Source organism: Salvelinus namaycush, chromosome 4 (genome assembly GCF_016432855.1).
Source record: "Salvelinus namaycush isolate Seneca chromosome 4, SaNama_1.0, whole genome shotgun sequence".
NCBI lineage: Eukaryota > Metazoa > Chordata > Actinopteri > Salmoniformes > Salmonidae > Salvelinus > Salvelinus namaycush.
This window is the reverse complement of record NC_052310.1, coordinates 75,184,477-75,210,296: the sequence shown is the minus strand read 5'-3', so window position 1 is coordinate 75,210,296 and position 25,820 is coordinate 75,184,477. Positions and strand designations below refer to the sequence as shown.

The 25,820-nt window shown below is 45.4% G+C and overlaps 1 protein-coding gene across 1 annotated transcript; it reads right to left on the bottom strand.

Moving 5' to 3' along the window:
• Nucleotides 1-4,677: 4,677 nt before the first annotated feature.
• LOC120045727 (cytochrome c oxidase assembly factor 3 homolog, mitochondrial-like) lies at nucleotides 4,678-6,171 on the bottom strand. Its single transcript, XM_038990668.1, has 2 exons — nucleotides 5,931-6,171; nucleotides 4,678-5,400 (listed from the first exon to the last, which is right to left on the bottom strand). The coding sequence occupies exons 1-2, from the start codon at nucleotides 6,133-6,135 to the stop codon at nucleotides 5,306-5,308; spliced, it is 300 nt and encodes a 99-aa protein (XP_038846596.1). The 5' UTR covers nucleotides 6,136-6,171; the 3' UTR covers nucleotides 4,678-5,305.
• Between the last annotated feature and the right edge of the window lie 19,649 nt (nucleotides 6,172-25,820).

Below are 25,820 nucleotides of genomic sequence, written 5' to 3'. Positions count from 1 at the left end.
TATTTTTCAAATACATTGAGGTTCTGAAAACAGACTTGGTTAGCTCCAGAGCTCATTAAGACAATAAGAAATACTATCAGACATCCCCCAAATATGCACATTTATAGGCCTGCCAGGTAGCCTAGGCCTATATACTTCTAGGCCTATATGTGTAATTAGGTACACGTCCTTACTCAACATTGACAGGAGCGCTCCCATGAAAAGACAATTAATACATTGACAAAACTCGTTAATTGATTGAAATAAACCAAAACTTGTTCCTCACAAGTGTAGCATAGGTTGTGAGCTCTGCAAACAACATGTCCACTCCGACAATGAGAACCGCAAAATACTGGTATAATAATATAATGAATGCATTAACAGAAATTACCCTAACCAAACAAACATTGTAGATTTGAAATTATGGGGATTAATGGTAAATGTAGCCTATTACTGGTGATATACACTACCGGTCTAAAGTTTTAGAACACCTACTCATTCAAGGGTTTTTATTTATTTGTACTATTTTCTACATTGTAGAATAATAGTGAAGACAGCAAAACTATGAAATAACACATATGGAATCATGTATTAACTAAAAAAGTGTTAAACATCAAAATAGCCACCCTTTGCCCTGTTGACAGATTTGCACACTCTCGGCATTCTCTCAACCAGCTTCACCTGTTATACTTTTCCAACAGTCTTGAAGGAGTTCCCACATATGCTGAGCACTTGTTGGCTGCTTTTCCTTCACTCTGCGGTCCGACTCATCTCAAACCATCTCAATTTGGTTGAGGTCGGGGGATTGTGGAGGCCAGGTCATTTGATGCAGCACTCCATCACTCTCCTTCTTGGTCAAATATCCCTTACACAGCCTGGAGGTGTGTTGGGTCATTGTCCTGTTGAAAAACAAAATGATAGTCCCACTAAGCTCAAACCAGATGGGATGGCATAATTGCTGCAGAATGCTGTGGTAGCCATGTTGGTTAAGTGTGCCTTGAATTCTAAATAAATCACAGACAGTGTCACCAGCAAAGCACCCCCACGACATAACACCACCTCCTCCTCTATGCTTTACGGAGGGAAATACATATGCTGAGATCATCCGTTCACCCACATTGCATCTCACAAAGACACAGCGGTTGGAACCAAAAATCTCCAATTTGGACTCCAGACCAAAGGACAAATTTCCACCAGTCTAATGTCCATTGCTTGTGTTTCTTGGCCCAAGCAAGTCTTTTCTTATTATTGGTGTCCTTTAGTAGTGGTTTCTTTGCAGCAATTTGACCATGAAGGCCTGATTCAGTCTACTCTGAACAGTTGATGTTAAGATGTGTCTGTTACTTGAACTCTGAAGCATTTATTTGGGCTGCAATTTCTGAAGCTGGTAACTCTAATGAACTTATCCTCTGCAGCAGAGGTAAACTCTTGGTCTTCCTTTTCTGTGGCGGTCCTCATGAGAGCCATTTTCATCATAGCGCTTGGTGTTTTTTTGCGATTGCACTTGAGGAAACTTTCAAAGTTCTTGAAATGTTCTGTATTGACTGACCTTCATGTCTTCAAGTAATGATGGACTGTCATTTGTCTTTGCTTATTTGAGCTGTTCTTGCCATAATATGGACTTGGTCTTTTACCAAATAGGACTATCTTCTGTATACCCCGCCTACCTTGTCACAACACAACTGATTGGCTCAAACGCATTAAGGAAAGACATTCCACAAATTAACAAGGCACACCTGTTCATTTAAACGCATGATGATTAGGTGATTACCCAGGTGATTACCTCATGAAGCTGGTTGAGAGAACGCTAAGAGTGTGCAAAGTTGTCATCAAGGCTAAGGGTGGCTATTTGAAGAATCCCAAATATAAAATATATTTTGATTTGTTTAACATTTTTTTGGTTACTACATGATTCCATGTGTTATTTCATAGTTTTGATGTCTTCACTATTATTCTACAATGTAGAAAATAGTAAAAAGAATAACCATTGAATGAGTAGGTGTTCTAAAACTTTTTACCGGTATTGTATGTAACAGGGAATTGATCACAGACACTAACAATCAAAGGGCAAACAGTTGACACAATGAAGTTATGAAACAATGAGAGATGTACCTTCTGCATCTTAGCCACACGCTCCTTTGACCACGGTCTCCTCAGTGAATTAGTCCACTGAGACATGCGCAAATCAGAATTTTTTTTAATTATCTTGGCCGACCAACAGCCTATGGACCAAACAATCGACCAGTAGACTAAATGGGCTCAGTCCTCAAGGTGTTCCTAATGTACACAACATTGAACAATGATAAAACATTTCTGCAATGTGTAATAAACAAGGCACCCTCTGCACTTTAGTAACTTCTACTTTAGTAGTCACTAATTTCACACTTTTTGGTAAATGAAGTAGCTTATTTATATGCACAGGTAGGGAGGCGAGAGAATGACTGCATAACAAATGGATCGAACTGTAAGCCCTTAGCCATTGCCTTAAATACGCACACTGAATTCTATTTTTATTTTATTTAACTAGGCAAGTCAGTTAAGAACAAATTCTTATATACAATGACGACCTACCCCGGCCAAACCCTAACGACACTGGGCCAATTGTGTGCCACCCCATGGGACTCCCAATCACGGCCGGTTGTGATACAGTCTGGAATCGAACCAGGGTCTGTAGTGACACCTCTAGCCCAGATGTACTGCCTTAGACCGCTGCGCCACTCAGGATAATACTCACCTAAGATTTCCACAAATGTATATATTTAAAGAAAATGTGATTACAATGCTAATATTTTAATATATGTGTATGATTGTATCGCTTTGATATGCAACGCTGCTGTCCTGCCATGCTCAAATCTGTGCCTTCCCCTTGCAATGTCTTGTTTAATATTTTTACTCTGTAGGTTTGGTGGCTACAGCATACTCTGTAAATCATATTTTGACATAATAAATAGTTGGAATTATGATAGCGTTCCTCTCTGCTTCCGTACTATTGTGGCAATATTAGTGTACAGTTGAAGTCGGAAGTTTACATACACTTAGGTTGGAGTCATTAAAACTCATTTTTCAACCACTCTACATATTTTTTGTTAACAAACTATAGTTTTGGCAAGTGGGTTAGGACATCTACTTTGTGCATAACACAAGTCATTTTTCCAACAATTGTTTACAAACAGATTATTTCACTTATAATTCACTGTATCACAAATCCAGTGGGTCAGAAGTTTACATACACTAAGTTTACTGTGTCTTTAAACAGCTTGGAAAATTCCAGAAAATTATGTCATGGCTTTAGAAGCTTCTGATAGGTTAATTGACATAATTTGAGTCAATTGGAGGTGTACATGTGGATGTATTTCAAGGCCTACCTTCAAACTCAGTGCCTCTTTGCTTGACATCATGAGAAAATCAAAAGAAATCAGCCAAGACCCCAGAAAAAACATTGTAGCCCTCCACAAGTCTGGTTCATCATTGGGAGCAATTTCCAAGCACCTGAAGGTACCATGTTCATCTGTGCAAACAATAGTATGCAAGTATAAACACCATGGGACCACGCAGCCGTCATACCGCTCAGGAAGGAGACGCGTTCTGTCTCCTAGAGATGAACGTACTTTGGTGCGAAAAGTGCAAATCAATCCCAGAACAACAGCAAAGGACCTTGTGAAGATACTGGAGGAAACAGGTACAAAAGTATCAATATCCACTGTAAAACAAGTCCTATATCAACATAACCTGAAAGGCTGCTCAGCAAGAAAGAAGCCACTGCTCCAAAACTGCCATAAAAAAGCCAGACTACGGTTTGCAACTGCACATGGGGACAAAGATTGTACTTTTTGGAGAAATGTCCTCTGGTCTGATGAAACAAAAATAGAACTGTTTGGCCATAATGACCATTGTTATGTTTGGAGGAAAAAGGGGGAGGCTTGCAAGCCGAAGAACACCATCCCAACCGTGAAGCACGGGGGTGGCAGCATCATGTTGTGGGGGTGCTTTGCTGCAGGGGGGACTGGTGCACTTCACAAAATAGATGGCATCATGAGGAAGGAACATTATGTGGCTATATTGAAGCAACACCTCAGTCAGGAAGTTAAAGCGTGGTCGCAAATGGGTCTTCCAAATGGACAATGACCCCAAGCATACTTCCAAAGTTGTGGCAAAATGGCTTAAGGACAACAAAGTCAAGGTATTGGAGTGGCCATCACAAAGCCCTGACCTCAATCCTATAGAACATTTGTGGGCAGAACTGAAAGTGCGCGAGCAAGGAGGCCTATAAACCTGACTCAGTTACACCAGCTCTGTCAGGAGGAATGGGCCAAAATTTACCCAACTTATTCTGGGAAACTTGTGGAAGGCTACCTGAAACGTTTGACCCAAGTTAAACAATTTAAAGGCAATGCTACCAAATACTAATTGAGTAAATGTAAACTTCTGACCCACTGGGAATGTGATGAAATAAATAATTATCTTTACTATTATTCTGACATTTCACATTCTTAAAATAAAGTGGTGATCCTAACTGACCTAAGATATGGCATTTTTACTAGGATTAAATGTCAGGAATTGTTTAATACTGAGTTTAAATGTATTTGGCTAAGGTACATGTAAACTTCTGACTTCAACTGTATGTCTGACATTTAGCCTAGGAAACATTGCACTGACCTTACATGAAGATGTAATTTGTGTTGTAAAAAAACTACATAATACGATTTTTACAACTCCGTCCTTTATCATCATAAATATATTTCAATCTGATTGTGTTTCTTTGTCTCAGTTCAGTAGTTCCAATTCAAATCCCACACATTTCAAGGCCACTGTAAAATTAACATTATTGATTGGAGGTTGAATTAGTTCTATAGACAGTTTTGGGAGACATATGACGCTGAATGGGGCAGTACCAATAATTCTATACAAGTGACTGACTACTTATTGGGAGAAAAGGAAGAATAGGGTCATGTACATGTAGGGCACACTACAGAAAAGTGACCGTTTCTTACAAAAAAAAGTCTACAACAACTACAAGTAGTCCATTTTCTTCCATTTAGTAAACACCACCCAGGTATCCTGAATTGGTAGGGCAATCGGGAGCAGTAGATCTTTTCTCCTATTGACAAGCATGCTAATCACAATGACAACACTTAAGTCAGCAACATAATTACATAACCTACAGATCCTGGGCAAAAGAAGGTCCAATGCTGCCTCTGAAAGTTGACAATGGCTAGCAGTGGAATAAGGTGTAGCGTCAGCATTAGTCTCTTCGTCCCTTCCAGTGCAGTAGATAGGATACGTGGCACACCACAGTTCATCTGAGCTAAGTTTTCTGATTGCCATGTCAGTTGGCACCTGTCTTTGCCCCTCTCATCTTGGCCTCCTCATCCAGCTCATCCATGATCTTCTCCTGTTTCACTGAGTAAAACGTGTAGGCATCTAGGAGAAGCAAAGTCAAGGCAAATGTGCAGATTGAGGCAAGGGATGTGCTGGCTGAAAAGCGATCTACAGTCGACCTTAGTTACTGTACATACACATAAAAGATTAATGTTTTCAACATCAACATACATTTATGGCAGACATGTTTTACACTCATCACCAGCTTTCACTGTAACAGCCTACAATAAACTGACAAACAGAGAGCTATTTAGGTAGCTAGTTAGCCAATTAGTGAAACAGAAACTGGGCATTCAGGAGACGCTGAATATGGCGATTCGATTTTAAAGGATAATTCAACGTCTCCTGTACACCCAAACGCTGGTTGCTACAGTACATTGCTGCGCTTCACCATTACAACGTGCATGTCATTACATTTCTACAATGACTTGCAGCTTCAATGTCCTACATGAATGTCCGGTTGACTAAACTATGGAAAATATTGCCATGGCTTGTTCTATCATGCCGGACAGTGCAAGTTATCTCCTACGTAACTAGCTAGTTCACCTTGTGTGACTGTTTGACAAGGATACAAATTCCCATTACAATGGCTCCGATACCAAGTCCTGTTGCAATATTACGGCCCCTCAGTTGCTGCGATTTCTTCTTCCATTGCGCGAGCTCCACTTGTCTGATAAAGTAGAACTCGTCCCTGGTAAGATCCTCCTTGTTTGGATCTATTCTCTTGGCAAAGGGGACTTCAGGATCAGGATCCACCGTTGGTTTCTGGTCAGACATTTTTCCGACGACCAGATTGGTCTGCTTTTGCAACACTATAATAGGTCCCTCAGACGTTTCCGGGTTCGACGCAAAAAGTTCCTGTTTCGAATGCGATATATGTATGTGTGTGTTGCATCTCATGGCAATATGAACTACTGCCTTTCATGGAAAACGGTTCTAGAATTTTGTCATTTAAAAAAGTATCTATTTTTTCCCCTATGTGTATCGAGAACAAGTAACGTTAGAAACAAGTTCAAGCTGTATGGCTAGTAACTATGTAGAAAAGTTAACGTTAGCTTTGGCTTTGATTTGTTAGGATCCCTTTAGCGTTACAGCTAGTCTTACTGGGGACCGACACAACGAAAATACATTACAGACAAAATACTTTACAATTTACATACATTTAAAAACATGAACGTGTAGTGTGTGTGCATCTATCAGTTACATGACAGTACATGCACACAAAAGGTCACATGGGGCCCTTACAAAAAAAGGTTGCCGTTTTGAAACTGCAGTAAAAGTTGAGTAACTGCAGTCAGTCAACTGTGGAGTTTTGGACGCAGTAATTAAAATGGCATGTATGCTGTTCTTTGTATGCCATTTTAATATTTGAGAATTAACCAATGATATTAGGCCACTCTTGGCCATGATTACAGACACCTGTGTGTCTTTTGACACTATATAAACGAGTAATCCCGTAGTGTTTGTGATTATACCCTGATGAAGACAGCTTGGCTGTCGAAACGTTGGATATTACATTTTTGCACCTGAGCTCCTAGAGTGTGCAGCTCTCCTTTATTTTCAAATGTATTTCATACCATTCTATGTCATTTCACATGACTGGAGACTTTGGGATAATATTTTTTAATACAGCACAGATGATCAGAATGGCAGGCTACTTTGACACTGACAAACTGAGATCAATAAAACGACCTTGTCTTGAATCCATCAATAGCCCAGACTTAGGCTACAATATGAGTAGGAAATATAGTCCTAAAAATGCTTTCCAGTTTCACAATCTCACCCAATGATGCTGCTGGTGATGGCTGATTCTCTCGTGCCAAAAGCCTCTCTCTCTTGGAAGTTTACCAAATATTTTAGCCTACAGCAGTCTTCTCTTTTCAGCAGGAGCCATTTGCTTTCCTGTGTTTCCCTTGATTTGTATTTTTAATATTTCGAAAGACCTGTTATGTCTGCGTGATGTTTTTTCACTGTCAGATTTGCTGTGCGTTCAAAACTGTATTCTATTTTCTGTCTATCAGAGCAGAGGGAGAGAGATCATAGAAAGTGAATCTCATTCTAGTTATTTGAGAGATACTGGCGCGCTTCTCATACAGCCAAGGCCACGCATTGGTCTCAAACATAGGTTACAATGTTGTGCAAAACATAAACCCTTAGAATATTAGGCCAAGAGTGAAAATCTATTTTTCACTGTTTTTTTGTGGGGGTGTGAAAATTAATGAAGAGACAACTCAAATTAATTTTGATCGCAACTGTAAAAACATTTGACATTTAAAAAAGTGAAAATTATTTTTCATGCCACCAAAGGTAACAAATCCATCCAAATAGCTTCTGGAAAAAAACAGCCCTAAACAGAGAGGTGCCAGATCCTGTTCTGGCCTGATCCAGCTCAAATGAAGCACTGGTTACACTGCAAAATTACTGCAGTAAAAAAAACAGTTTTATTTTGGACGCAGTATTTGCAGCATACTGCTGTTATACAGCATTGTACTGCAGTTAAACTGCACTCTGACTGCAGTATTTTTTTGTAAGGAGAGGCGTTGTGCCATTGTCACGATCGTCTTCTTGAGAAAGAGAGGACCAAGGCGCAGCGCGTGAAAAATACATCTTCTTTAAAAAAAATAAAAATTCTTTTTTTTTTTTTTTTCTTTATTTTAACAGGGAAAACAGACTGAGACCTGGATCTCTTTTACGGCTGTGCCCTGTGTAAACATGTTGACATGTACAGTTTTAGACATACAGACAAGAACATTTCAAAACATACACAATTCAACAGAAACAATCACAGACAACATCATATTGATCCTCCATAAACATTTTAAAATGGGCAAGGGACACCAGAGTGTCTAACTTAAGTTGGATCTGCAGTTTGTTCCATAAATAAGGTGCAAAGGAACTGAAGGCAGTCCTACCCAACTCTGTGGAGACCGCAGGAGTCTCTAATGTAATCCACATCTGTGATCTAGTTTTAAAATTAGTACATCTTGTGGAAATTAATGATGATATATATGGAGGTAGTTTTAAAAGAAGTGCTTTATAAATAAACAAGAGAGCATGTTGCTCTCGCCTCACAGATAGAGAGACCCAACCCACATGTTGATATAGGATACAGTGATGAGTTCTGTAACTATCACCCGTGATAAACCTGAGTGCACAATGGTAAATAGCATCCAGTGGTTTTAATGTGTTTGCCGATGCATGCATATAGATAATATCACCATAATCTAAAACGGACATAAAAGTAGCCTGCACAATTTTTTTCCTATTTACAGAGGACAGACAAGCCCTGTTTCTGTAAAGGAATCCTATCTTGAATTTGAGCTTTTTTCCCAATTCAGTAACATGTTTTTTAAAAGAAAGCCTATCATCTAACCATACCCCTAAGTATTTATATGCAGAGACCTTATTGATTTGAGTACCATCCAAGCTAGTGATTACAAACGTGTTTCTAACTGAGAGTTTAGACCTAGAAAAAAACATGACATTTGTTTTCTTAGCGTTTAAAACAAGTTTAAGCTGTAAAAGAGACCCCTGTAGTATCCTAAAATCAGACTCCAACTGCATTAAAGCTTGGTCCGCTGTTGGAGCAATAGAGTACATCACTGTGTCATCTGCATATAAATGGAATTTACAATATCTGACATCATCACCAATGTTGTTTATATAAAGTGAGAACAATAGTGGGCCAATTATTGAACCCTGAGGGACCCCTTTAAGTAACTGTAAGGGGTCAGACTTGACCCCATCGACCATGACGGCTTGAGTTCTATCTTTAAGATAGTCATAAAACCATCGGCAGGCATCAGTGCCCAGTCCTATTGATGACAGCTTACTCAAAAGGATAGCATGGTCTACAGTGTCAAAAGCTTTTGACAAATCTACAAACAACGCAGCACAGTGCTTTCTATCGTCTAAGGCATTTGCAATATCATTTACAACAAGCATAGTGGCCGATGTGGTACTGTGTTTAGATCTAAAACCAGATTGATTGGTACTAAGAATACTGTTAGCAGAAAGAAAAGATTGTAACTGTTTGTTGACTATAGATTCTAGAATCTTTACCAGACAAGGGAGCCTAGAGATGGGTCGATAGTTATCCAAATCACTACCGTCACCTCCCTTATGTAATGGCAGAACAAAAGCTGCTTTCCACACCTTAGGGATATTTCCTGTGCTTAATGTTAGATTAAAAATGTGTGTTACTGAACCAGCAAAAATAGGTGCAGCACACTTAAGTAAGTACGGGTCTAAATTGTCAGCGCCTAAGGATTTCTTAGTATCAATGGCACACAGGGCAATTAGAACCTCTGCTTCAGTTATTTTCTGGAAACTAAAAACAGGGTTACCATTTTTAGAGTAACGGTTGAAAAGCAAGACGAAAAATCAACTAACTGGCCAGTACCACAAAGTCCACTTTTCCTTTCAAATAAAAAACCAGCAGAGATGAAATGCTTATTAAAAGCATCACAATGCTTTCCTAATGAAGGAAAAAACAACCACTTACAAAATGAACAAAACAAACGATCGTGAAGCTAAACAGAACTAAGTGCACACATGCAACATAGAACATAGACATAGACAACACCCCACAAAAGCCTACTGCCTATGGCTGCCTTAAATATGGCTCCCAATCAGAGACAATGAATGACAGCTGTCTCTGATTGAGAACCAATCTAGGCAGCCATAGACATAACTAGACAACATTACTCTACTCTGCCCCATACACATACAACACCCCTAGACACTACAAAACACATACATTCCCCATGTCACACCCTGACCTAACTAAAAAACATAAAGAAAACAAAGAATACTAAGGCCAGGGCGTGACAGTACCCCCCCCCCCCCAAAGGTGCGGACTCCGACCGCACAACCTGAACTAAAAAGGGGAGGGTACGGGGTGGGCCCCATCATGGCGGCGGCTCGGGTGCGGGACGTGGCCCCCACTCCACCATTGTCAATACCCGCTTTGGTAGCCTCCTCCAAATGACCACCCTCCAAATTAACCCCACCGGACTAAGGGGCAGCACTGGACTAAGGGGCAGCACCGGACTACGGGGCAGCACCGGAATGAGGGGCAGCACCGGAATGAGGGGCAGCTCCGGAATGAGGGGCAGCTCCGGACTGGCTGGCGGATCCTGGCTGGCTGGCTCTGGCGGATCCTGGCTGGCTGGCTCTGGCGGATCCTGGCTGGCTGGCTCTGGCGGATCCTGGCTGGCTGGCTCTGGCGGATCCTGGCTGGCTGGCTCTGGCGGATCCTGGCTGGCTGGCTCTGGCGGATCCTGGCTGGATGACGGCTCAATGCTGGATGACGGCTCTGGCTGGTCATGGCTGGATGACGGCTCTGGCTGGTCATGGCTGGATGACGGCTCTGGCTGGTCATGGCTGGATGACGGCTCTGGCTGGTCATGGCTGGATGACGGCTCTGGCTGGTCATGGCTGGATGACGGCTCTGGCTGGTCATGGCTGGATGACGGCTCTGGCTGGTCATGGCTCGCTGACGGCTCTGGCTGGTCATGGCTCGCTGACGGCTCTGGCTGGTCATGGCTCGCTGACGGCTCTGGCTGATCCTGTCTGGCGGAAGGCTCTGGCTGATCCTGTCTGGCGGAAGGCTCTGGCTGATCCTGTCTGGCGGAAGGCTCTGGCTGATCCTGTCTGGCGGAAGGCTCTGGCTGATCCTGTCTGGCGGAAGGCTCTGGCTGATCCTGTCTGGCGGAAGGCTCTAGCTGATCCTGTCTGGCGGAAGGCTCTAGCGGCTCCTGTCTGGCGGAAGGCTCTAGCGGCTCCTGTCTGGCGGACGGCTCTGAAGGCTCATGGCAGACGGGCGGCTTTGCAGGCTCATGGCAGACGGGTGGCTTTGAAGGCTCAGTACAGACGGGCAGTTCATGCGGCGCTTGGCAGACGGACAGTTCAGGCGCCGTTGGGCAGACGGGCAGTTCAGGCGCCGTTGGGCAGACGGGCAGTTCAAGCGCCGTTGGGCAGACGGGCAGTTCAGGCGCCGCTGGGCAGACGGCAGACTCTGGCCGGCTGAGACGCACTGTAGGCCTGGTGCGTGGTACCGGAACTGGAGGTACCGGGCTAAAGACACGCACCTTCAGGCTAGTGCGGGGAACAACAACAGGGCACACTGGACTCTCAAAGCGTACTATAGGCCTGGTGCGTGGTACCGGCACTGGTGGTACCGGGCTGAGGGCACGCACATCAGGGCGAGTACGGGGAGAAGGAACAGTGCGTATAGGGCTCTGGAGACGCACAGGAGGCTTGATGCGTGGTGCCGGAACTGGAGGCACTGGACTGGATACACGCACCACAGGGAGAGTGCGTGGAGGAGGAACAGGGCTCTGGAGACGCACTGGAAGCCTGGTGTGTGGTGTAGGCACTGGTGGTACTGGGCTGGAGCGGGGAGGTGGCGCCGGAAATACCAGACCGTGCAGGCGTACTGGCTCCCTTGAGCACTGAGCCTGCCCAACCTTACCTGGTTGTATACTCCCCGTCGCCCGACCAGTGCGGGGAGGTGGAATAACCCGCACCGGGCTATGTAGGCGAACCGGGGACACCATGCGTAAGGCTGGTGCCATGTAAGCCGGCCCGAGGAGACGCACTGGTGGCCAGATGCGTTGGGCCGGCTTCATGACATCCGGCTCAACGCTCAATCTAGCCCGGCCGATATGAGGAGCTGGTATGTACCGCACCGGGCTATGCACACGTACAGGAGACACCCTGCGCTCTACTGCGTAACACGGTGTCTGCCCGTACTCTCGCTCTCCACGGTAAGTACAGGGAGTAGGCGCAGGTCTCCTACCTGACTTCGCCACTCTCCCTTCTAGCCCCCCCCCAAGAAATGTTTGGGGTTTACTTACAGGCTTCCTTGCTAGTCGCGTACCCTCATAACTCCGTTCCTCTCTCCGGTTGCCTCTGCTCTCCTAATCGCCTCCAGCTGTTCCCATGGGAGGCGATCTCTTCCAGCCAGGATCTCCTCCCATGTGTAGCAACCCTTTCCGTCCAAAACATCCTCCCATGTCCACGAGTCCTGTTTTTTTTCCCCCTGTTGCTGGTTCCTCACACGCTGCTTGATCCATGGATGGTGGGGTGTTCTGTCACGATCGTCTTCTTGAGAAAGAGAGGACCAAGGCGCAGCGCGTGAAAAATACATCTTCTTTAATGAAGGAAAAAACAACCACTTACAAAATGAACAAAACAAACGATCGTGAAGCTAAACAGAACTAAGTGCACACATGCAACATAGAACATAGACATAGACAACACCCCACAAAAGCCTACTGCCTATGGCTGCCTTAAATATGGCTCCCAATCAGAGACAATGAATGACAGCTGTCTCTGATTGAGAACCAATCTAGGCAGCCATAGACATAACTAGACAACATTACTCTACTCTGCCCCATACACATACAACACCCCTAGACACTACAAAACACATACATTCCCCATGTCACACCCTGACCTAACTAAAAAACATAAAGAAAACAAAGAATACTAAGGCCAGGGCGTGACAGCCATGAGGTGTTGCTTTATTTGTTTTTTGAAACCAGGTTTGCTGTTCACTTGGGGTATAGAAGATGGGAGTTCCATACAGTCATGGCTCTGTATAATAAGGTACATTTCCTTGAATTTGTTCTGGACCTGGGGACTGTGAAAAGACCCCGGGTGGCATGTCTGGTGGGGTAAGTGTGTGTGTAAGTTGACTACGTGTCACACCCTGATCTGTTTCACCTGTCTTGTCACCACCCCCCACCTGGTATCTCCTGTTTTTCTCATTATCCCGTGTATTTATACCTGCGTTTTCTGTTTGTCTGTTGCCAGTTCGTCTTGTCTCGTTAAGTCCTCCTAGCGTATTTTCCGTGTGTTACCGGCCGTCTAGTTCTTGTTATCTAGTCTTCCCGGTTCTGACCTTTCTGCCTGCCCACCATTCTGTACCTTTTTGACTCTGCCTTATGTCACATCTGCTCCCACTACGCCCTCTGGTGTCCATCCGGTGTATTCCTAACCTGCAGTTCTCCCCCTGTATACTCTCTCTCTCTCTCTCTCTCTCTCTCTCTGTGTGTGTATGATTGTGTGGTTGGAGACAGGTGTGCTGGAGTCGTAATCTCTGCTCAGTCAGTTGTTATCCTAGCGTTTTGTCAGTTCTCAAGATCCTGTTGCCCTGCTGTGCTTGTTTCCCTGCCTTACTCCGTTTTGTCCTCTCGTTGCAGTACCGCTCTGTCTCTGGCTCCTGTCTCCTGTACCACATCTCACCACCAACCACCTTGCTCTGGACTTCACTCAGCACCGCCACCTTGGATTCCCCTCAGGACCTGTTTACCCTGTTCTACTCAGCCAACTACAACCTCACTCTACACTTCGGGGTTTTTTGCAACTCATCTGAGCTACCCTGGTTCTGCACTCCATATCTCTCCGTGTACAATAAACATTTTGGTTCATTCATCCCTGCTTCTGCATCTGAGTCCGCTCTTGGGTTCCCCTGTGTTCGCTCCGCGTAACACCTTAGACTACGAACCTCTGCCTGCCCTCGACCTGCACTTTTGCCTGCCCCTTTGTCATAATAAATATTCTGAGAACCAAGCCATCCGCCTCCTGTGTCTGCATCTGGGTCGTGATACTATGCAAACAATTAGGAATTTCCAACACAATGTTTCTTATGAAAACAAGTAGTGACGCAGTCATTCTTTCCTCAACTCTTAGCCAAGACGAGACAGGCATGCATAGTATTAATATTAGCCCTCTGATTACAATAAAGAGCAAGACGTGCCACTCTGTTCTGGGCCAGCTGCAGCTTAACTCGGTCTTTCTTTGCAGCAATTGACCATATGACTGGAAATAATCAAGATAAGATTAAACTAGAGCCTGCAGGACTTGCTTTGTGGAGTGTGGTGTCAAAAAATCGGAGCATCTCTTTATTACGGACAGACCTCTCCCCATCTTTACAACCATTGAATCTATATGTTTTCACCATGACAGTTTACAATCTAAGGTAACACCAAGTAATTTAGTCTCCTCAACTTGTTCAACAGCCACACCATTCATTACCAGATTCAGCTAAGGTCTAGAACTTCAAGATGGCGCCGACAGAGATTGTCGCCTCGCATCAGGTCCTTAGTGAACTATGCAGTTATTTGTTTTTTTTTAATGTATTATTTCTTACATTGTTAGCCCAGAAAATCTCAAGTGTTATTACATACAGCCGGGAAGAACTATTGGATATCAAAGCGATGTCAACTTACCAACATTACGACCAGGAATACATCTTTCCCGAAGCGGATTCTTTGTTCGGACCTCCACCCTGGACATGGGATCTTACCCCAGAGGCCGACCCAAAACAACGAGGTCGCCGCAGGAGAGGCAGACGGAGCGGCCTACTGGTCAGACTCAGAAGGCGAACATACCATCCACCGCTTCCAAGCATATTACTCGCCAATGTCCAATCTCTAGATAACAAGGTGGACGGAATTAGGACACGAGTTGCATTCCAGAGAGATATCAGAGATTGTAACATTCTCTGTTTCACAGAAACATGGCTCACTCCGGATACTTTGTCAGAGTCGGTACAGCCACCCGGTTTCTTCAAACATCGCGCCGACAGAAACAAACATCTCTCTGGAAAGAAGAAGGGCGGAGGTGTGTGCCTTATGATTAAATCAAATCAAATCAAAGTTTATTTGTCACGTGCGCTGAATACAACAGGTGTAGGTAGACCTTACAGTGAAATGCTTACTTACAGGCTCTAACCAATAGTACAAAAAAGGTATTAAGTAAACAATAGGTAGGTAAAGAAATAAAACAACAGTAAAAAGACAGGCTATATACAGTAGCGAGGCTATAAAAGTAGCGAGGCTACATACAGACTCCGGTTAGTCAGGCTGATTGAGGTAGTATGTACATGTAGATATGGTTAAAGTGACTATGCATATATGATGAACAGAGAGTAGCAGTAGCGTAAAAGAGGGGTTGGCGGGTGGTGGGTGGGACACAATGCAGATAGCCCGGTTAGCCACTGTGCGGGAGCACTGGTTGGTCGGCCCAATTGAGGTAGTATGTACATGAATGTATAGTTCAAGTGACTATGCATATATGAAAAACAGAGAGTCGCAGCAGTGTAAAAGGAGGGGTTGGGGTGGTGGGACACACAATGCAAATAGTCCGTGTAGCCATTTGATGACCTGTTCAGGAGTCTTATGGATTGGGGGTAAAAACTGTTGAGAAGCCTTTTTGTCCTAGACTTGACACTCCGGTACCGCTTGCCATGCGGTAGTAGAGAGAACAGTCTATGACTGGGTTGGCTGGGGTCTTTGACAATTTTTTGGGCCTTCCTCTGACACCACCTGGTGTAGAGGTCCTGGATGGCAGGCAGCTTAGCCCCGGTGATGTACTGGGCCATACGCACTACCCTCTGTAGTGCCTTGCGGTCAGAGGCCGAGCAGTTGCCGTACCAGGCAGTGATGCAACCAGTCAGGATGCTCTCGATGTTGCAGCTGTAGAACCTTTTGAGGATCTCAGGACCCATGCCAAATCTTTAAGTCTCCTGAGAGGGAATAGGCATTGTTGTGCCCTCTTCACGACTGTCTTGGTATGTTTGGACCATTCTAGTTTGTTGTTGATGTGGACACCAAGGAACTTGAAGCTCTCAACCTGCTCTACTACAGCCCCGTCGATGAGAATGGGGGCATGCTCAGTCCTCCTTTTCCTGTAGTCCACAATAGTCTCCTTAGTCTCGGTTACGTTGAGGGATAGGTTGTTATTCTGGCACCACCCGGCCAGGTCTCTGACTTCCTCCCTATAGGCTGTCTCGTCGTTGTCGGTGATACGGCCTACCAATGTTGTGTCGTCTGCAAACTTAATGATGGTGTTGGAGTTGTGCCTGGCCATGCAGTCGTGGGTGAACAGGGAGTACAGGAGGGGACTGAGCACGCACCCCTGGGGAGCTCCAGTGTTGAGGATCAGTGTGGCAGATGTGTTGCTGCCTACCCTCACCACCTGGGGGCGACCCGTCAGGAAGTCCAGGATCCAGTTGCAGAGGGAGGTGTTTAGTCCCAGGATCCTTAACTTAGTTGTAACGGTCTTCTTCTGTGGACGAAGGAGAGGACCAAAGCGCAGCGTAGCCAATGTTCATCATGTTTAACGAAGACCATACACTTGAACACTACAAAATACATAAACAACAAAACGTGAAAACCGAAACAGTCCTATCTGGTGCATAGAACACAAAGACAGAAGACAACCACCCACAAAACCCAACACAAAACAGGCTGCCTAAATATGGCTCCCAATCAGAGACAAACGACTAACACCTGCCTCTGATTGGGAACCATATCAGGCCAAACACAGAAACAGGAAAACTAGACACACAACATAGAATGCCCACTCAGCTCACGTCCTGACCAACACTAAAACAAAGAAAACACAAAAGAACTATGGTCAGAACGTGACAGTACCCCCCCCCCCCCCCCAAGGTGCGGACTCCGGCCGCAAAACCTGAACCTATAGGGGAGGGTCTGGGTGGGGATCTGTCCGCGGTGGCGGCTCTGGCGCTGGGCGTGGACCCCACTCCACCATTGTCTTTGTCCACCTCCTTAGCGTCCCTTGAGTGGCGACCCTCGCCGCCGACCTTGGCCTGGGAACCCTAACAAAGGGCCCCACTGGACTGAGGAGCGCCTCTGGACTGAGGGGCGCCTCAGGACTGAGGAAACTCCTCCGGACTGAGGAAACTCCTCCGGACTGAGGGACAGCTCCGGACTGAGGGGCAGCTCATGACTGAGAGGTAGCTCATGACTGAGGGGTAGCTCATGACTGAGAGGTAGCTCAGGACTGAGAGGTAGCTCAGGACTGAGAGGTAGCTCCGGACTGAAGGGCAACTCAGGACTGAGAGGTAGCTCCGGACTGAAGGGCAGCTCCGGACTAAGGACAGCTCCGGACTGAATGGCAGCTCCGGACTGAATGGCAGCTCCGGACTGAATGGCAGCTCCGGACTGAATGGCAGCTCCGGACTGAAGGGCAGCTCATGACTGAAGGGCAGCTCATGACTGGCGGGCGGCTCCTGACTGGCGGGCGGCTCTGGCAGCTCCTGACTGGCGGGCGGCTCTGGCAGCTCCTGACTGGCGGGCGGCTCTGGCAGCTCCTGACTGGCGGGCGGCTCTGGCAGCTCCTGACTGGCGGGCGGCTCTGCAAGCTCCTGACTGGCGGGCGGCTCTGGAAGCTCCTGACTGGCGGGCGGCTCTGGCAGCTCCTGACTGGCGGGCGGCTCTGGCGGCTCCTGACTGGCGGGCGGCTCTGGCGGCTCCTGACTGGCGGGCGGCTCTGGCGGCTCAGGACAGACGGGCGGCTCAGATGGTGTGGGGCAGACGGGCGGCTCAGATGGCGCTGGGCAGACGGGCAGCTCAGATGGCGCTGGGCAGACGGGCAGCTCAGATGGCGCTGGGCAGACGGGCAGCTCAGATGGCGCTGGGCAGACGGACAGCGCAGGCGGCGCTGGGCAGACGGTCAGCGCAGGCGGCGCTGGGCAGACGGGCAGCGCAGGCGGCGCTGGGCAGACGGCAGACTCTGGCCTGCTGAGGCGCACAGTAGGCCTGGTGTGTGGTGCCGGAACTGGTGGTACCGGACTGGAGACACGCACCACTGGGCGAGTGTGGGGAGCAGGAACAGGGCACACTGGACTCTCGAGGGGCACTATAAGCCTGGTGCGTGGTACCGGCACTGGTTCCCTTTTGCAGCTGCCTCCGCTCTCCTAGCTGCCTTCACCTGTTCCCATGGAAGGCGATCCCTTCCAGCCAGGATCTCCTCCCATGTGTAGCAACCCTTGCCGTCCAAAACGTCTTCCCATGTCCAGGAATCCTGACATCGCTGCTGCTGCTTCCGCTGCCGCTGCTGCCCGTTACCACGCTGCTTGGTCCTAACTTGGTGGGTGGTTCTGTAACGGTTTTCTTCTGTGGACGAAGGAGAGGACCAAAGCACAGCGTAGCCAATGTTCATCATGTTTAACCTGTCTCGCCCCAGCGTTCCGCTAGCGGAACTCCTCCCACATTCCACTGAAAAGGCAGAGCGCGAAATTCAAAAAATATTTTTTTGAAATATTTAACTTTCACACATTAACAAGTCCAATACAGCAAATGAAAGATACACATCTTGTGAATCCAGTCAACATGTCCGATTTTTTAAATGTTTTACAGCGAAAACAGCACGTATATTTATGTTAGCTCACCACCAAATACAAAGAAGGACAGACATTTTTCACAGCACAGGTAGCATGCACAAAGCCAACCTAACTAACCAAGAACCAACCAAACTAACCAAGAAACAACTTCATCAGATGACAGTCTTATAACATGTTACACAATAAATCTATGTTTTGTTCAAAAAATGTGCATATTTGAGGTATAAATCAGTTTTACATTGCAGCTACCATCACAGCTACCGTCAAAAATAGCACCGAAGCAGCCAGAGTAAATATAGAGACCAACGTGGAATACCTAAATACTCATCATAAAACATTTCTGAAAAATGCATCGTGTACAGAAATGAAAGACAAGCATCTTGTGAATCCAGCCAATATTTCAGATTTTTTAAGTGTTTTACAGCGAAAACACAATATAGCATTATATTAGCTTACTACAATAGCCTACACACAACCGCATTCATTCATCAAGGCACGTTAGCGATAGCAATAGGCACGTTAGCGTTAGCGAATAAACCAGCAAAAGATATCAATTTTCACTAACCTTCATAAACCTTCCTCAGATGACAGTCCTATAACATCAGGTTATACATACACTTATGTTTTGTTCGAAAATGTGCATATTTAGAGCTGAAATCAGTGGTTATCCATTATGCTAACGTAGCTTCTATTTCCCAGAATGTGCGGATATTTCTATTAGACTCTCACCTATTCTGACCAAATAGCAATTCATAAACATTACAAAAAAATACATGTTGTATAGGAAATGATAGTAACACTAGTTCTTAATGCAATCGCAGTGTTAGAATTCTAAAAATATCTTCATTACGACATAAGGCTTATGTTATAGCAAGAGAGTGGCCAAAACCGGGGCGCAAAACTACTAGTATACAGTTCGACAGATATATGAAATAGCATCATAAAATGTTTCTTACTTTTGCTGATCTTCCATCAGAATGTTGGACAAGGGGTCCTTTGTCCAGAACAGTCGTTGTTTGGATTTAGAACATCGTTTTTCCCTCTTCAATTAGCCAGCACACTGGCCAAGTGGCTCGAAGCTCTCCTTTCTGAACAAAGGCACACAACGCAACACGCCTAACGTCCCGAATAAATTTCAAAAATCGAATAAAACTATATTGAATAAACATACTTTACGATGATATGGTCACATGTATCAAATAAAATCAAAGCCGGAGATAGTAATCGGCTATAACGACAGCTATTCCGATGGCAAATCCAGAACCAACTTCGCGCCTTCCTGAAAACATAAAATGGGGGACACGTCATTCCAAGAGGACGTATTCCATCTCAGACCAAGATAATCACTCCATTTCTTCTCTCACTGCATCTTGATATCCTGGGGAAGGTGTATGACGTGCATGTATACTCATACGTGTCATGCCCATTTATAGACAGGCCCTTGAACAGAGCATAATTTTCAGACTTTCCACTTCCTGGTCAGAAAGTGTGCTGCCAAATGAGTTCTGTTTTACTCACAGACAAAATTCAAACGGTTTTAGAAACTAGAGAGTGTTTTCTATCCAATAGTAATAATAATATGCATATTGTACGAGCAAGAATAGAGTACGAGGCCGTTTAAATTGGGCACGTTTTTTCCCCAAAGTGTAAATAGCGCCCTCTATCCTCATCAGGTTAATGAAGACCATAAACTTGAACACTACAAAATACATAAACAACAAAACGTGAAAACCGAAACAGTCCTATCTGGTGCATAGAACACAAAGACAGAAGACAACCACCCACAAAACCCAACACAAAACAGGCTACCTAAATATGGCTCCCAATCAGAGACAAACGACTAACACCTGCCTCTGATTGGGAACCATATCAGGCCAAACACAGAAACAGGAAAACTAGACACACAACATAGAATGCCCACTCAGCTCACGTCCTGACCAACACTAAAACAAAGAAAACACAAAAGAACCATGGTCAGAACGTGACATTAGTGATAAGCTTTGAGGGTACTATGGTGTTGAACGCTGAGCTGTTGTCAATGAATAGCATTCTCACGTAAGTGTCCCTTTTGTCCAGGTGGGAAAGGGCCGTGTGGAGTGCAATAGAGATTGGATCATCTGTGGATCTGTTGTGGCGGTATGCAAATTGGAGTGGGTCTAGGGTTTCTGGGATAATGGTGTTGATGTGAGCGATTACCAACCTTTCAAAGCACTTCATGGCTACAGACGTGAGTGCTACGGGTATGTAGTCATTTAGGCAGGTTGCCTTTGCGTTCTTGGGCACATGGACTATGGTGGTCTGATTGAAACATGTTGGTATTACAGACTTAATCAGGGACATGTTGAAAATGTCAGTGAAGACACCTGCCAGTTTGTCAGCACATGCCCGGAGCACACGTCCTGGTAATCCGTCTGGCCCCGCAGCCTTGTGTATGTTGACCTGTTTAAAGGTCTTACTCACGTCGGCTACGGAGAGCGTGATCACACAGTCGCCTGGAACAGCTGATGCTCTCATGCATGCCTCAGTGTTGCTTGCCTCGAAGTGAGCATGGAAGTGAATTAGCTCGTCTGGTATGCTCGTGTCACTGGGCAGCTCGCGGCTGTGCTTCCCTTTGTAGTCTGTAATAGTTTGCAAGCCCTGCCACATAAGACGAGCGTCGGAGCCGGTGTAGTATGATTCAATCTTAGCCCTGTATTGACGCTTTGCCTGTTTGATGGTTCGTCGCAGGGCATAGTAGGATTTCTTGTAAGCTTCAGGGTTAGAGTCCTGCACCTTGAAAGCGGCAGCTCTACCCTTTAGCTCAGTGCGAATGTTGCCTGTAATCCATGGCTTCTGGTTGGGGTATATACGTACAGTCACTGTGGGGACGACGTCCTCGATGCACTTATTGATAAAGCCAGTTACTGATGTGGTGTATTCCTCAATGTCATTGGAAGAATCCCGGAACATGTTCCAGTCTGTGATAGCAAAACAGTCCTGTAGTTTAGCATCTGCTTCATCTGACCACTTTTTTATAGACAGAGTCACTGGTGCTTCCTGCTTTAATTTTTGCTTGTAAGCAGGAATCAGGAGGATAGAGTTGTGGTCGGATTTACCAAATGGAGGGCAAGGGAGAGCTTTGTACGCATCTCTGTGTGAGGAGTAAAGGTGATCTAGAATTTTTTTCCCTCTGGGTGCACATTTAACATGTTGATGGAAATTTGGTAGAACTGATTTAAATTTCCCTGCATCAAAGTCTCCGGCCACTAGGAGCGCCGCCTCTCGGTGATTGGAAACCACTCACTTGCTTATTTCCTTATACAGCTGACTGAGTGCGGTCTTAGTGCCAGCATATGTCTGTGGTGGTAAATAAACAGCCACGAAAAGTATAGCTGAAAACTCTCTAGGCAAGTAGTGTGGCCTGCAATTTATCACAATATACTCTACTTCAGGTGAACAAAATCTAGAGACATCCTTAGATTTCGTGCACCAGCTGTTGTTTCCAAATATGCACAGACCGCCCCCCCTCGTTTTACCGGAGTGTGCTGTTCTATCCTGTCGGTGCAGCGTATATCCCGCTAGCTGAATATCCATGTCGTCATTCAGCCACGATTCCGTGAAACATAGGATATTACCGTTTTTGATGTCCAGTTGGTAGGATATTCGTGATCGTACCTCGTCTAGTTTATTGTCCAATGATTGCACGCTGGCGAGTAGTATTGACGGTAACGGCAGCTTTCCCACTCGCCTTCTCCGGGTCCTCACGAGGCATCCGGCTCTTTGTCCTCTGTACCTGCGTCGCTTCCTCTTGCAAATAACGTGGATGTCGGCCCTGCCGGGTGTTTGGAGGGTGTCTTGTGCGTCTTGTTTGTTGAAGAAAAATCTTTGTCTAATCCGAGGTGAGTGATCTCTGTCCTGATATCCAGAAGCTATTTTGTGCCGTAAGATACGGTTGCAGAAACATTATGTACAAAATAAGTTACAAATAACACAAAAAAGAACACATAATAGCACAATTGGTTGGGCGCCCGTAAAACTGCTGACATTTCTTCCGGCGCCATTTTGTTAATGATGTAATCACAACAACATACAGGAACTCAAGTCCTATGTTCACCTCGCCTAGAATTCCTTACAAGCTGGTAGCATTCTGGATCATTGCTACTCTAACTTCCGCAATGCATACAAAGGCCTCCCCCGCCCTGCGTTTGGCAAATCTGACCATGACTCCATTTTGTTGCTCCCAGCCTATAGACAGAAACTAAAACAGGAAACGCCCGTGCTCAGGTCTATCCAACACTGGTCTGACCAATCGGATTCCACGCATTAAGATTGCTTCGATCACGTGGACTGGGATATGTTCCGGATAGCCTCAGACAATAACGATGTATACGCTGACTCGGTGAGCGAGTTTATTAGCAAGTGCATCGGAGATGTCGTACCTACTGTGACTAAAACCTTTCCTAACCAGAAACCGTGGATTGATGGCAGCATTCGCGCAAGACTGAAAGCGTGAACCATCGCTTTTAATCTTGGCAAGGCGACTGGAAACATGACCGAATACAAACAGTGCAGCTATTCCCTCTGCAAGGCAATCAAACAAGCAAAGCGTCAGTATAGAGACAAAATAGAGTTGCAATTTAACGGCTCAAACACGATCGTATGTGGCAGGGTCTACAGTCAATCACGGATTACAAAAAGAAAACCAGCCCCGTCGCGGACATCGACGTCTTGCTCCCAGACAAATTAAACAACTTCTTTGCTCACTTTGAGGACAATACAGTGCCACTGACACAGCCCGCTACCAAAGCCTGTGGGCTCTCCTTCTCCGTGGCCAACGTGAGTAAAACATTTAATAGTGTTAAACCTTGCAAGGCTGCCAGCCCAGATGGCATCCCTTGCCACGTCCTCAGAGCATGTGCAGATCAGCTGGCTGGTGTGTTTACGGACATATTCAATCAATCCCTATCCCAGTCTGCTGTCCCCAAATGCTTCAAGATGGCCACCATTGTTCCTGTTCCCAAGAAAGCTACAGTACCTGAACTAAATGACTATCGCCCCGTTGCACTCACCTCTGTCATCATGAAGTGGTTTGAGAGACTAGTCAAGGATCATATCACCTCCACCCTACCTGATACCCTAGACCCACTCCAATTTGCTTACCGCCCCAATAGGTCCAATGACGACGCAATCGCCATCACACTGCACACTGCCCTATCCCATCTGACAAGAGGAATAACTATGTAAGAATGCTGTTCATTGACTACAGCTCAGCATTTCAATCAATTCAAATCAAATGTATTTATAAAGCCCTTCTTACATCAGCTGATATCTCAAAGTGCTGTTCAGAAACCCTCAAAGTGCTGTTCAGAAAGCCTGAAGCCCCAAACAGCAAGCAATGCAGGTGTAGAAGCACAGTGGCTAGGAAAAACTCCCAAGAAAGACCAGAACGTAGGAAGAAACCTAGAGAGGAACCAGGCTATGAGGGGTGGCCAGTCCTCTTCTGGCTGTGCCAGGTGGAGATTATAACAGAACACGGCCAAGATGTTCAAATGTTCATAGGTGACCAGCAGGGTCAAATAATAATAATCACAGTGGATGTCGAGGGTGCAACAGGTCAGCACCTCAGGAGTAAATGTCAGTTGGCTTTTCATAGCCGATCATTCAGAGTATCTCTACCGCTCCTGCTGTCTCTAGAGAGTTGAAAACAGCAGGTAGAGACAGCAAGGGCGGTTCGTTGCTTCAGTGCCTTTCCGTTCACCTTCACACTCCTGGGCCAGACTACACTCAATCGTAGGACCTACTGAAGAGATGAGTCCTAAATAAAGACTTAAAGGTTGAGACCGAGTTTGCGTCTCTCACATGGGTAGGCAGACCATTCCATAAAAATTGAGCTCTATAGGAGAAAGCCCTGCGTCCAGCTGTTTGTTTAGAAATTCTAGGGACAGTAAGGAGGCCTGCGTCTTGTGACCGTAGCGTACGTGTAGGTATGTACGGCAGGACCAAATCGGAAAGATAGGTAGGAGCAAGCCCATGCAATGCTTTGTAGGTTAGCAGTAAAACCTTGAAATCAGCCCTTGCCTTAACAGGAAGCCAGTGTAGAGAGGCTAGCAATGGAGTAATATGATCAAATTTGTTGGTTTTAGTCAAGATTCTAGCAGCCGTGTTTAGCACTAACTGAAGTTTATTTAGTGCTTTATCTGGGTAGCCGGAAAGTAGAGCATTGCAGTAGTCTAACCTAGAAGTGACAAAAGCATGGATTCATTTTTCTGCATAATTTTTGGACAGAAAGTTTCTGATTTTTGCAATGTTACTTAGATGGAAAGAAACTGTCCTTGAAACAGTCTTGATATGTTCATCAAAAGAGAGATCAGGGTCCAGAGTAACGCCGAGGTCCTTCACAGTTTTATTTGAGACAACTGTACAACCATCAAGATTAATTGTCAGATTCAACAGAAGATCTCTTTGTTTCTTGGGACCTAGAACTAGCATCTCTGTTTTGTCCGAGTTTAAAAGTAGAACATTTGCAGCCATCCACTTCCTTATGTCTGAAACACAGGCTTCCAGCGAGGGCAATTTTGGGTCTTCACCATGTTTCATCGAAATGTACAGCTGTGTGTCATTCGCATAGCAGTGAAAGTTAACATTATGTTTCCAAATGACATCACCAAGAGGTAAAATATATAGTGAAAACAATGATGGTCCTAAAACGGAACCTTGAGGAACACCGACATTTACAGTTGATTTGTCAGAGGACAAACCATCCACAGAGACAAACTGATGTCTTTCCGACAGATAAGATCTAAACCAGGCCAGAACTTGTCCGTGTAGACCAATTTGGGTTTCCAATCTCTCCAAAAGAATATGGTGATCGATGACATCAAAAGCAGCACTAAGGTCTAGGAGCACGAGAACAGATGCAGTGCCTCGGTCTGACGCCATTAAAAGGTCATTTACCACCTTCACAAGTGCAGTTTCGTATACATTGTTTGTTTTCAGGAAGGCAGTGAGTTGCTGTGCAACAGCTTTTTCCAATTTTTTGAGAGGAATGGAAGATTCGATATAGGCCGATAGTTTTTTATATTTTCTGGGTCAAGGTTGGGCTTTTTCAAGAGAGGCTTTATTACTGCCACTTTTAGTGAGTTTGGTACACATCTGGTGGATAGAGAGACGTTTATTATGTTCAACATAGGAGGGCCAAGCAGCTCTTTCAGTAGTTTAGTTGGAATAGGGTCCAGTATGCAGCTTGAAGGTTTAGAGGCCATGATTATTTTCATCATTGTGTCAAGAGATATAGTACTAAAACACTTGAGTGTCTCCCTTG

What these genes read in the sequence shown, in the direction of transcription:
- LOC120045727 (XM_038990668.1), bottom strand. Translation starts at nt 6,135, where the DNA reads ATGTCTGACCAGAAACCAACGGTGGATCCTGATCCTGAAGTCCCCTTT. An exon ending in AGCCATTGTAATGGGAATTT is followed by an intron (nt 5,401 to 5,930) that starts GTATCCTTGTCA and finishes TGCTTCTCCTAG; the next exon opens with ATGCCTACACGTTTTACTCA.